At 32.9% G+C, this 12,709-nt stretch overlaps 1 protein-coding gene across 3 annotated transcripts; it reads left to right on the forward strand.

Moving 5' to 3' along the window:
* Nucleotides 1-8,105: 8,105 nt before the first annotated feature.
* Nucleotides 8,106-11,454, forward strand: LOC131646762 (NAC domain-containing protein 37-like). 3 transcript variants are annotated; one of them, XM_058916725.1, is made up of 4 exons: nt 8,106-8,232; nt 9,266-9,449; nt 9,575-9,846; nt 10,521-11,454. In XM_058916725.1, exons 2-4 carry the CDS (start codon nt 9,284-9,286, stop codon nt 11,148-11,150), a joined length of 1,068 nt encoding a protein of 355 aa, XP_058772708.1. In that variant the 5' UTR covers nt 8,106-8,232; nt 9,266-9,283; the 3' UTR covers nt 11,151-11,454. The 3 variants fall into 3 exon arrangements, with proteins under 3 accessions (XP_058772708.1, XP_058772710.1, XP_058772709.1); XM_058916727.1 differs by lacking the exon at nt 8,106-8,232 and adding an exon at nt 8,257-9,034; XM_058916726.1 differs by lacking the exon at nt 8,106-8,232 and having other exon boundaries at nt 9,087-9,449.
* Nucleotides 11,455-12,709: the final 1,255 nt, after the last annotated feature.

Genomic DNA, 12,709 nt, shown 5'->3' on the forward strand with positions numbered 1-12,709 from the left:
TCCGAGGTTTCTCGCTAACCCTATCAGATCAAATTCGAAGCTAAGTGCCCATTTTGCTTTATTTATTTTAAATTTATTTATTCTTTATTTTTAGGGTTAATTTTGTTTGCCTCCGAATTGATAATGCACTCACTCTTCTGTTTATTCTTTCTTTTTCAATTTTCAGGGTTTGTCGATTGCCGAAACTACGAGTATTGGTAACCCTAAACCTTAACCCTGATATTTTCTGTCTTTTATTATTACTTATGCCAAACCCTATTGGGGGATCCGCTGGTTTCATTTTCCCCTTCCCCATATTGCTATTGTTACTGCTTTATGTTAAACTGTGTGGTTAGTAATCTTAGGGAGTGCAACTCTGAACTGAACTAGAGTCATTAAATTACAAGATAATATATTTCGAATTAAATCACATGATTGCTGCACCCACGCACTCTTTTGGGGTAACCTCTTTGCTGCCTGCTGCCTGTTGCCTTGTTGCCTGTTGCCTTGTGTTTTTGCAGAATAGCCATGTCCCTCGAATACGAGGATACCTTAGCCATGTTGCCTCGATTAAAGATCATGGTCCCTAATGATGCTGCCTTCGGTACACTAAAAATGATCTCGACCCTCGAAAGTTGCCTACGAAAAGGCTGAGGTATTCTCTGGTTGCCTACGAAAAAGGCTATTCTGATCCTTCCCTTAGACTACCTGCCTCTCTATGGTATGGGTCAGTCTTATGGCGAAGGATATTTCGATGACCCGTTTACATCCAAATGAAAGGCTTCCAGCCCTCTATGGCATGGATAGACCCTTTCACCCTGAAAGGCTAAAAGAACATTTTTCATCTAACCAGGTAATTGCCCTTAATTGCTTTGCCTTGCTCTAAAAATATTTTTCTTACACTTTTTCTAAACACTTTCAAGGCTACGCTCATTTACGAGCTAAAGTCCTTGTTTCTTCATCTTCTATACATTTCTGAACTTTTGGTTTCAAAACGAGCAAAGCAATTAAGAGCCCATGGAAAACCATGGATGCAAAGGGTGCCTTACACCTTCCCTTTGCATAATTACCCCCGAACCCTATTTTGTTTAAAAGGTTTTTTTTCTGTTCTTTTAGTCTTTCTATTTAATTTGGATAAAATAAAAGTCGGTGGCGACTCTTGCTATCTGCACATTTCGATTATAAAAAAGTCAGTTCACCGTATTACACAAAGGTTTGTGGCTAAAGATGTTAAGGTTTAGGGTTTATAGCTAAAGAAATGAATAGGGCGAAAAGTGAGATTTTGGGGAAGGGGACTCGCCTTGGTTATCCAAGTGCCTACGTACCTCCTTATGGAGGATCAGAGTCTACGTAGTTCGGGGCAGGGTTGTACGCCTTAGATTAATATAAGGTTGTTTGAAGGTATTTTGAATTACCTTATCGTAGTTTTAAAATTCGCAGTTTGCAAGGTATTTTGAATTACCTTATCGCAGTTTTGAAAATCCGTTGTTTGTGAAAGAGATGTGTTTTGAATGGCGTACAACCCTGATTATAATATGTTCTTTTAATTGCGATGATCAATAGATTTAATCACCATAATTAACAGATTGATAAAAGATTGCTAATTATTCTAATCGATTGATTCGATTATCACCGTTAGCAAATAAATGTGTTTTAATGGATTATTTGAATTGTTTGGGAATTGAATTATTTTATTATTAATCATCGTAATCAATTGGTTTGATTAAAACGATTAATAAACTAATGAAGGGTTGTTAATTATCCTAATCGATCTATTCGATTATAACTGTTAACAAATTAAGGTATTTTAAATGGATTATTAATTATCGTAATCAATAGGTTTGATTAAAATAAATAACGAATTTATGAAAAATTACTAATCATCGTAACCAATTGAATCGGTTAAAACCCTTAGCAAATAAACCTTATTTGAATTATATTATTTAATTAATTAGCAAATATTAATAATCAGCACGATTATTAAATATAATCGAACCAAATATTAATTATTTAAAACCTAATTATTTTAATTATAGAAAAAAAAACCCTAAGGTTAAATAAGAACAATTAGAAAAACCCTAATCCTAATTAACTTAAAACTAAACTTAATTATTTAACTAACTCTAATTAAAAAACCCAAATCTACTTATTTTAAATAATTAAAAATTACTCCTAACAATTAAAATATTAATCCTAACTTAATTAATAAAAATCCTAATTATTAAAAGGTCTCTTTTTTAGGGTTTTAAATAAAAATATAAAAAAATAATTGTATAAATAAAATAAAATAAAAGAACCTGGGTTTTGATTGAATATGGCAAGGTTAGGTGTCCATGACATGCTCCTTCATCCTGGCGCGCTGGATCTGGGGAGCTGACAATCCAGTGGTTGAGCATTGAGGACGTATGGCAGTCTTTCACGGAGCGAGCGCATGGGATTAATTGATAATTGAGTATGAAAATATACTTGTCTGAGCCTGGATTCGAACCCAAACGATGGGGGTCAAATGAACATGGGCGTTACCGTGTGAGCTGCACATTAGTGGTTGATATATAATGGATACAAATTTCACATAAAGCAAATCCAAGTTTGAATTTGGACAAAACGCGCGCTGCCTGGTCATCTTCTTCCCTTAGATTTTTGAACCAAACACTTTTACCTACGGTTTTGTGCGTAGCTATATGCTTCGCTCTCCAAATCTGCAACTCAACATCAATAAACATACAAAAACACTCCAGAACAATTGTACACAATCCCATAAACACACTATGCCTGTTTATTTGACCTAAAATCGCCTCTAATTGGAATCCCTTATTTGAAGAACACGAAAACCTAATAATGGCATATTGCCATGTCTGCATTGAAACTCAAATCAAATAACCCAGGCACGGCCTAAACCTCAATACTAATACATATACGTAATCAAATTGTAATCAAAACACGTGAAAGATTGAAATCGAACTCGAAAATAAAATGGCAAACCGTGACTGTGCCAATAATGATTCTGGACGTTCTGGGCTTCGTTAGCGATTGGGGAACGACCAGGAGTGATTCAGGAATATGTTTGAATCCTCAGAAGTCTTTGAATCTTTTCCAAACCTGCAAACCGAACTCAGTGTTTTCTTGAAATTTTTTAGACTATGAACATGCTCCTCTGCCTGCGAATTTTTCCCCCTTGCGCACCTGCAATCCCTCTACATATATATGACATCAGTTTAGGTTAACAAAATTGAGATGAATCTTTGAAATTATCATGGAGGGATTTGATTTGCAAATCACGTTAAAACTTCCTAATTTGGTCAAGATTGGCTAGGGATTAAGCTTCACATTACTTGCAGCATATTTTGGACCAACATAGCTTAAGTCCAAGCCCATGCATTTTAACTAATTTATTTCATATTTTATCTAATTAATCTTTGAATTTTATCAAAAAATAAATTAATAAATAGGAAATAAAATCATGACAAAACATGAATGAACTTAGAGGGCCCATATGAGGCCATACACATGTTTAGACATTAAAACTTAGGCCCAATAGCCCAAATTTCCAAGTTTGCTCAATTTGGTCCCCATGGATTTTCTCAAAAATCAAGTAACTTGCACCTCTCATAACTTGCTCAATTTTCAACATTTTTAGGTGTTCTTGGACTTTTTAGAAATCTCAAAGGGTCTTTTAAACACTACTTTTGGTTTCATCTTCATTGAAGTTTCCATGTTCATATACTCTTCTTTGCAAAAAGATGACTTTTTAATGACCTTTTTGGAGGACCTGTAATGTATTGGACCATATCTCTTAAATGAAGCATTTCTAGCCTTGGCATGTGAGAGATAAAGTTGTAGAGAAACCAATTTCCTTCATAATAGGCTTTGGTTGGGAAACTTTTGATACTCCTTGTGAAATTTATGGCCAGTCAAAGTTGAGTTGACTTTCTCCTATAAAACCCTAATTTAGAAACTATGAGCCTTGTTGATTTTTGATCTCTCCTTGATGAATCATGATCAACCTTTGATCAAATGATGAATATAACATAAAAATGTTGATGTTGACCAAAAATCAGGAGTTTTGATTGTACATTGACCACAATTTACTTTTATGTCAACCTAGTCGACTGTGGATCATCTGAGCAATTGAATGAGCAATCCTTGGAATTGAAGCTTGATTTTTGACATGGAGATAGTTTGAAACCATATGAAACCCATTGGAGCCCTTGATACATGCTTTCTCCTTAGCAAATCCAAAACCCTAACTTGAGGACCCTTTGATTAGGAAAACGCCTTAGATTAACCCTTGAGCCTTGAATATTCAAATGAGCTTGAGTATGAAAATGTGGTTGGAAATTTTTGGGGTATGACACGCGTCAGTTATTTCATCAATAACAATCTCGCATATTTGCCAAACATAAAAAAGGGGGAGACTGAAATCACTAAGTATCATGTGGTACCTTTTACGTGTTTTAAGTGGCGTTTATGTTTTGATGCTTTGTCATTTGATTATTGTTTATCATATTGGATTGCGCATTTGTAATTTGAAATCATTTGTTCATTGTGCTTGTACACTTTTATTACTTTAAATTGCTTCGACTTTTAAAAACTTGTACCAATTAGAACCCTCTTCATTTCATGAAATAAACCTCTTTTAATCCTTGTTAGTATTTATTTTTGAGCACATGCGATTGCTCTCTTGTCTTTTCTATAGGCGTAGCTTGAATCACAAGTTAAAGTTATCAAAATTGAAATATTAGTTGATTGATTCGAATCAAGTACAATATATGATTCAAATCATGAGTTGTGTGTAACATGGGAAGAGTCTCTAATGAAATTGATTCGAATCATAAAATAGGTGTGATTTGAATCACAACCTCATGTGATCCAAATCAAGTACATATGTTGATTCGAATCAAATGCCCTTTTGAAGCTTTATTTTTCCTCTGTCCAAATTGATTTGAATCATATTTTTATCTTGATCCGAATCAACAAGTTCAAGAGTCCAAAATTGATTTAAATCACGGTTTTCACCTTATTTTAATCATTGTTTCAAAAACCCATTTTACACATTTCAAATCAATAACTTTTTATTTGATGAAAGTAAAAAGTGTAAGAAACCTATGATGTTACCTATAGACACAATGAGTGTTTTCATTGTCTTCTCTTCTTAGTGTGTTCTTCTTTACACCATTATCTTTTCTCTTCTTCTTCTTTTTCTTCTACAAACAACCTCTTGATTTTGAATTCATGTCAAATTCATTATCTTTTTTGTTGCATCTTGTATTTGTGAAATTATGTCGTTGTGTTGATTTATTTAGTGGGTGAGTTGATTAATCTTGTTGTCTTTCATAATTAATCAATCTCAAAAATATCATCTTTACCAATACTCATGCATCCAGAAATTTATTAGAACCTTGTGTTATGTTCTACTTTCACATTCATCAATACCTTGACTAACACCTTCTGTTGTAGTTTGGTTTGTGAGATTTTTGGGCACTGTTCATCATTTTCATCCTTAGTCATAATTCCATGTTTATGGTCCTCCACCTCTAAAGATTGAGTGCTCGAGGAAGGCTAATGGTACATTATGTTATATAATGTTTTTGTGTGAAGTATGCTATTTGAAATAGGTGCAGGTATCATTTCTTGAATCTAGTTTTGTATCCTTGATACTCATAAATAAGAGTGTTTCAATATACTCCATGGAAGACTTTGGTGAGATCAAGTATCAACTGTCCGTAAGGCAGGATTGGAAGTTGTCCATTCTTAGTACAGTTGGAGAAATATTGCTCGCAGAGAAAGTCGAGAGCTGTTCAATGAATGCTTAGCTATGACAATCGCTCATAATAAGAAGTCAGTAGGATCAAAAGGTTGATAGCTACATTCGAATACTTGGAGCAGAACTATTGTGCATGCGAAGAATAATTGGATCAAGGTCTTTTGAGATCTTGTCTTGTTAGCAGTTTAAAGTGTCTGCATCAACAAAGTGGTTTATTGTTTAATATTTCGTTGTAACCAAAATGCTTGTATCAAACTTATCAAAATAGTGGAAGATTGTGATTATATCCCAATGGTTTTAACACCATTGAAGAGTGAAGTAGGAAATGCGAGGATGGCAGCCGAACCATTATATACCGTTGTGTATCTTTTCTTCTTCCCTTAACTCTTTTACTTTTCAATCATTAACTATCATGTCTTTGTATTGTTGCATGTTTGCATTGATATATACCACATAAGATAGACTTTTCTTATAGAGATTTAATGTATATGCTTAGGTCTGTGGTGTATCAATCTTGTTAAAGTATCATTAATTAAAATTATGCCATTGGTAGAATCTATAAGCTATGCGTTTTGAAATAGCTTTGATGCAAAGCTACTTGTGTAGCCTTGTGATTGACTTGCTTAAGAAGCAATCAAATGGCTTTGGAATATCACGTACCATTTCATATGGAATGTTTTGTTGCGATGCTTCTAAGCTCTCTCACTTTGTGTTTTGCTTCCGCGCCTTTTCAAAAATCTCTAATTTTGTACATTGGGCCTAAAATGTTTTTGAAATTGCCTAAAAGGGAGTTGGTATATTCAATCCCCCTTTCTGGATCTTTTTATGTCCAAATTCTCACCCAAAAATTGGTATCGGAGCGGGGCTTTTGATAAAAGTCTTGTGACTCCAAAAGTTGTTGATACACTACTACAAAAAAGACCTTTCATAACACATTATTACAACGGTCTTCAAGTTAACTGTGGAAATATCTCATTTACGCCCGCCTGAATTTTATAATTATTTATTAAAATACATTTATTTAGGGTCCTGTAACCCAACCATTGTTCGTTACAAAAAGAGGGTTATATATATATATATATATATATATATATATATATATATATATATATATATATATATATATATATATATATATATATATATATATATATATATATATATATATATATATATATATATATATATATATATATATATATATATATATATATATATATATATATATATATATATATATATTAAAATAAAGTTATTTATCACTTCATTTGGTGTGTAATCTTTTCTTTTCCGAGTAGTTTCTCGGTGTTTTTGTAATCGGGTTCGAGAATCTTTATTCACTTTTAATGAAACTTGCTTACAATTTTTTTTTAAATAAAGTTATTTATCACTAAGGTTTATAATTGAAACTGTTGCAAATAGTTCTTACTTATTATCACGGTTTTTGTTAACAGCCATGGTGATAAGTTTTTGTTCAAATTGTTCAATGCACATGCCCCCCCCCCCCCCCCCCCCCCCCCCCCCACACTAAGATCAAGTAAAGTTCTACTCGTAAGAAGGTTCACTATAGACGGGATGACATTATCCTGAATGAAATACTGATTCTCAAATTGTTGAAGTGTGATTATGATTGCAATATGCGAAAGTCATAAACAATAACATGTCAATAAGGGAGAGAGACATTATAACTTCACCTGAAACTTTAAGACATTTGATATGTGAGTCACATCTCTTGTAAATGCAAAATTTTATTCATTCATCGTTGATGTGAGACTTAGCTAACCACACTTGAACTCAATAATTTTTCTTCAAGAGTGAGTCTCTTACATCTTATAACATGATTTATCATATGTTCACTTCCACTCCTTCACCCAATGAGAAATAGAACTCTAATACCACTTGTTAGATAGATCAATAAGTCATGAGAAACAACAAGTCTAATGGAGAGAGAGAGAATCTCCTTTCAAATATTAATGCATTAGATATATGAATCATGTCTTTGATAAAATTATCTATTGATATTATATGTGTTTAATCACTCACTTAAACCCAAGACATGTGTGTTGAGTTTAATTCCCGTGCAGGCAGTTTTAGTTATGAATGAACTAGATGGAGATATGTGCCATTTTGTTTATTGAATCCTTATGAAAGTTAGACATATTCTGCAAACGAAAAGTAAAAGAAACAAAAAGAAAAGGCAAAAGGTGAGAATGTTAGGCAATGACGTCACTACATGGGGGACAACCATGAACCCATGCGCAATTTGATCTGCGGTCCTTCCTTTCTCCCTTACTCTTTTCTTTCTTTTATTCTTTATAATTAATCCCCTCTCTCATTCCTAACACAATTCTTCACCTCTCTCTCTCTCTCTCCCTCTTCATCTCTCTCTCCTTCAACTCAAACCTCCTTGATCATTTTCTTCTCTTCTCTTCACTTCACAACACTTGTCTTCTTTAAACTAGTTTTAAACTAGTAAAACTACTCTTCAGGTAACCTTATAATACTAGCAATAAAGACCATTAACATGTTCATGTTCTTCGTGCATGCATCTTTTTATCTTTTCCAATGAATGCTGCATCTGCATCTGCACCTGCACAGTGCACATATTGGATTTATAAAACCAGAAAAGCAGTACACAACAGAAACATTTATCTTAAAGTCCGTTAAGAGAATGAGTCAGTGAGATGTGACATGAAAATTCTAGACAAAAAGACAGCATAGTCAGAGACCTATAGTTTCCTCAATCAGAAAAACCAAAGACTCTCACACTCTCTCCCTATACCTAATGTCTTCTTCTCAACAACCTCTATACTATACTCTTTTCTTTTTCTCTCTTCTACACCTCTCTTTTTGTCCCTTCACTTTTTCACTTTCCGCAAAACGCGTGCCACATTTTATGATTACGTCACTAATCACAATTCTTAACTCTCACAGTTTTACATAAGCATGCATTCTGTTACCTTAAAAAGTTGTTTTTGTTTCTTTTATCCATCTCATTAACAGGTTAATTAATCACTTTTCATTATCTCTAATTAAATATATACATATAGATATAGATATATAGATACATAATAATGAATTGTAATGTGGAATGGGGAACCCCGTTTGTTAATGAATCATAATTTCCACCACCATTCACTAACTCAAGACAACATCATTAGCACAAACCTCTACATGTCCGTTTCTTATATACCTTGCTTCATCAAACTCAAGGGCTACCCTATACCAAACCTCTTCTGTTTTTTTACCTTATCAAAACCAAACCCTCATCATTGTTTCTGAAATTATCAGGTTTTGTTTTATAACACGCGCTTATATACTTAATTTCCTGCTCTCACCACCAAATGAACTTATGATTATCTCTCATAACACTTGTCACCTTTTCTTTCCGTCTCTCTCATTATATATTGATATTCACACTCACATACATCACATCCTGTTTGGTTATAATTCTAACATGATGAAGAAAGTCAAGTGTGAGTGTGGTGGTGAGTACTAATTGTGGTGGTGAATTTTATGCAGCATCGGTTATAATTTGATATGATGGAGTCCATGGAGTCTTGTGTCCCACCAGGCTTTCGTTTCCACCCAACTGATGAAGAACTTGTTGGTTATTATCTCAGAAAGAAAATTGCTTCTCAGAAAATTGATCTTGATGTCATCAGAGAGATCGATCTTTATCGTATCGAACCATGGGATCTTCAAGGTATACACATACAAATACTTATATATGCTATTATGCAAACAAAATATTAGGGTTTTGAAGATCTAATATATAAGAAAGCAAGATCTGTGTTTTGTTTGTAATGAAAAAATAATTGTGTGATGCAGATAGATGCAGGATAGGGTATGAAGAGCAGAATGAGTGGTATTTTTTCAGCCACAAAGATAAAAAGTATCCAACAGGTACAAGAACCAACAGAGCTACCATGGCTGGATTTTGGAAAGCTACAGGAAGAGATAAATCAGTTTATGACAAGATGAAACTAATTGGAATGAGGAAAACTCTTGTTTTCTACAAAGGAAGAGCACCTAATGGACAGAAATCTGATTGGATCATGCATGAATATAGGCTTGAATCTGATGAAAATGGTCCTCCACAGGTAATTCAATTAACTACTTAACTTAACCATATATTATCACTTCTAATCTTAACATTATCATATAATATATATAAACTTTTTTTCTTTATAGTCATGCCAGTGTTGAACTTTATCTAGTTATTACTGTCTCGTTAGTGCTTCAATGTGATGTCACTGCTACTTATTCTTAATGCAGATCGTGCACACTTTCTTTCTCTATTACTCACTTTCACTTTTTTTTTACTAGACCACTATAATCTTAATGTTCAATAAGGCACGTACACGCTTTCTTGCAACATATATAACTTTCACCAAACAAACAAGTCAAAAGTCACTACTTTCAATAGGGAATTATTAAACTTCTTTCTTTCCCTTCCTTTTTTGCTTACACACTTTTGTTTCCATTTTCATAGTCAAAGGTAATCTCTTTGTAATTAATTAGTTGACTACACCTATATATTTGTATAGTGTTTTATCGCAGTGAAACGGGCCGCGATAAAACACTATAAAAATATGCTGATATTGATACTGTCATATTTTTATTCACCATTTTTATTATAAAGAACAAACTGAGGTTAATTTACACCGAGGCGACTGCAATTAGAGTCGCAACAAAACATACATTAAAATAAAATCACTAGTAAGTTTGCTTTTTGACTCTTTTTCATCACTTTAAACTATAAGCTTTTGTGCAGGAGGAAGGGTGGGTTGTTTGTAGGGCATTTAAGAAAAGAGCAACAAACAACCAAAGTACAAAAAGTAATATGGAAAGATGGGACACAAGCTATTTCTATGAAGAAGGTGCAAGTAGGGTCAACAATTCCATGGTGGATCCAATTGAGCTTATCTCAAGGCAACCTCAAAGCTATTTATCTCAAACTTACAATATGTGTAAGCAAGAGATAGAAGCATGCATGCATGCAGAACAGTTTATACAGCTTCCTCAGCTTGAAAGTCCTTCATTGCCAATAATAAAAAGGCCAAGCTCAGTGTCTCTAGTATCATCAGAGAATAATAACACCGATGATATCGATGATCAAAACAGGTTGTTATTATTATCATCATCCAACAACAATAATATCGCTACAAATAATGTTACTGCTGATTGGAGAGATCTGGATAAGTTTGTGGCATCTCAATTGAGTCATGAAGTTGAAATTGATCAAGGAGTGCTCTCAAGTTTTGGTGGAACAAATAATGTTCCAAGCTCAGATATGGCATTGCTGTTAATGCAGCAAGGTGGTACTGGTAGGGATGAAGGGAACAAGTTTTTAAATGCAACCTCAGATTGCAGTGATATTGGAATATGCATATTTGAAAAATGAAGAGATTATGAAGAAATTAATTTCCATTTTATATGTGCTAGTACTAGTAGTATAATACTATATATAAATGTTTTCCATGGATATAGATATGTTATATCTGTTGAGAAGAGACATATATTATATAATTTTTGTAAAAATATGTGTGGATGAGTGCAAAATGGAGATGCATGCGTCAAAATGTCTCTTGAATCTAGACATTTATATGTTATTTTATGTTATCATAGAGAGAAAAAATTAAAAACATTGTTAGTTAGGGCATATGTCTTTAAGCATGCATATTCTTACATATTGTTGTATGATTGATCGACATTAATTTTTTTACAACTCATGTGCAATGACTAATTTTTTTTCATCTATTCATATATCAATGCTAGATATTTAGCTCAAATTTGAGGATGAATATTGCATAGTTAATCACATTTGCATTGTGTTTAATTTGTAATATAGTTTCATTAACATTGTATTTGAATAGAGCATTTTAACGAGAGAAAATAATTTTTTTATAAGAATTTAAAATATTTGACCTAAATGTATTGTTTGGATAAAAAAATAGAAAAAATTGTTAAAATGGAGTAAATTTATAAAATATTTTATTCAAGTTAAATTTAAAGAATTTCAAATGACACTAAAAAGTAAAGAATTTGAAATTGTTCATTTAAATGTTAAATTGTTTATTATAAAATTTTTCAAATTTTACAAGTTGATCTTTCTATTTTATAAAAATTTCATATTCAGCTAAAAAAATTTCAAAAAATTGCAAATAAATCCCTAATAATTTTTAAATTTTACAAATTGGCCCCTTTAAATTTTCAAAAATTGAAAAGTGATCTCTGTTTTTCATATTTTAAATTTGCAAATGGGTCCCTTTATATCTAGGATTATATGGTGGGTATGGATAGCGATTGAATGAGTGTGAGATTTTAAGTGAAGACAATTTTTTTTTGGAGGATGAGCTTTTTGCTAGCTTTGTTCTTCTTTGGTTAGTATAGTAGGTGAAACTTTCGTAAGAGATTGAGTGGGCGTGTAAGTTAGATGTGCAAGGTGACTTCTCTGGGAAGTTGACCTTTGGGTTGCTCGACAAGATCTCTGGGAGGAAGGAATTTATATTGATTAGAGTGATTCAAGTGTTGGCGAGTGGATGGAAGAGTTGGGATCACTTTAAAGTGGTTGTTTTCTCTTGGAAGATGCTTCACGAATGAGTCATATAAAGTGTTGGGTTATTGTTAACCTCATTGGGTATGGTTGTGTTTGTGCAAAGTAGTTTTGATGTGGTTATTTATTTAAGAGTCTATAGATGGATCAATAGTGTCGGCATCTTACTAGTGTCATTTGTTGGTATGTTTAAAGGGATTGAATGGTTTAAGGTCTAAGAGAAATTTGTTGGGTTTTACTTCGATTTCGCATACTGTTATCTGGACTATCTAGAAAATTTGTAACAATTTTATTTTTTGTTCGAAAATCCCGACTGTTGATCATGAGGTGGACACGATTAGTTCTCTTTCTTAGAAGTGAGTTCAACCTCATCTTTAGATTCACTTTTTCATTTTAAAAATGGAAGC

The sequence above is a fragment of the Vicia villosa genome, linkage group LG2, assembly GCF_029867415.1.
Source record: "Vicia villosa cultivar HV-30 ecotype Madison, WI linkage group LG2, Vvil1.0, whole genome shotgun sequence".
Taxonomy (NCBI): Eukaryota; Viridiplantae; Streptophyta; class Magnoliopsida; order Fabales; family Fabaceae; genus Vicia; species Vicia villosa.

Excerpts from the sequence above, each read along its gene's own strand:
- LOC131646762 (XM_058916725.1), top strand. The coding sequence starts at position 9,284 with ATGATGGAGTCCATGGAGTCTTGTGTCCCACCAGGCTTTCGTTTCCAC. Across the intron at positions 9,450-9,574 it reads CGAACCATGGGATCTTCAAG|ATAGATGCAGGATAGGGTAT; the intron begins GTATACACATAC and ends TGTGTGATGCAG. Across the intron at positions 9,847-10,520 it reads ATGAAAATGGTCCTCCACAG|GAGGAAGGGTGGGTTGTTTG; the intron begins GTAATTCAATTA and ends GCTTTTGTGCAG.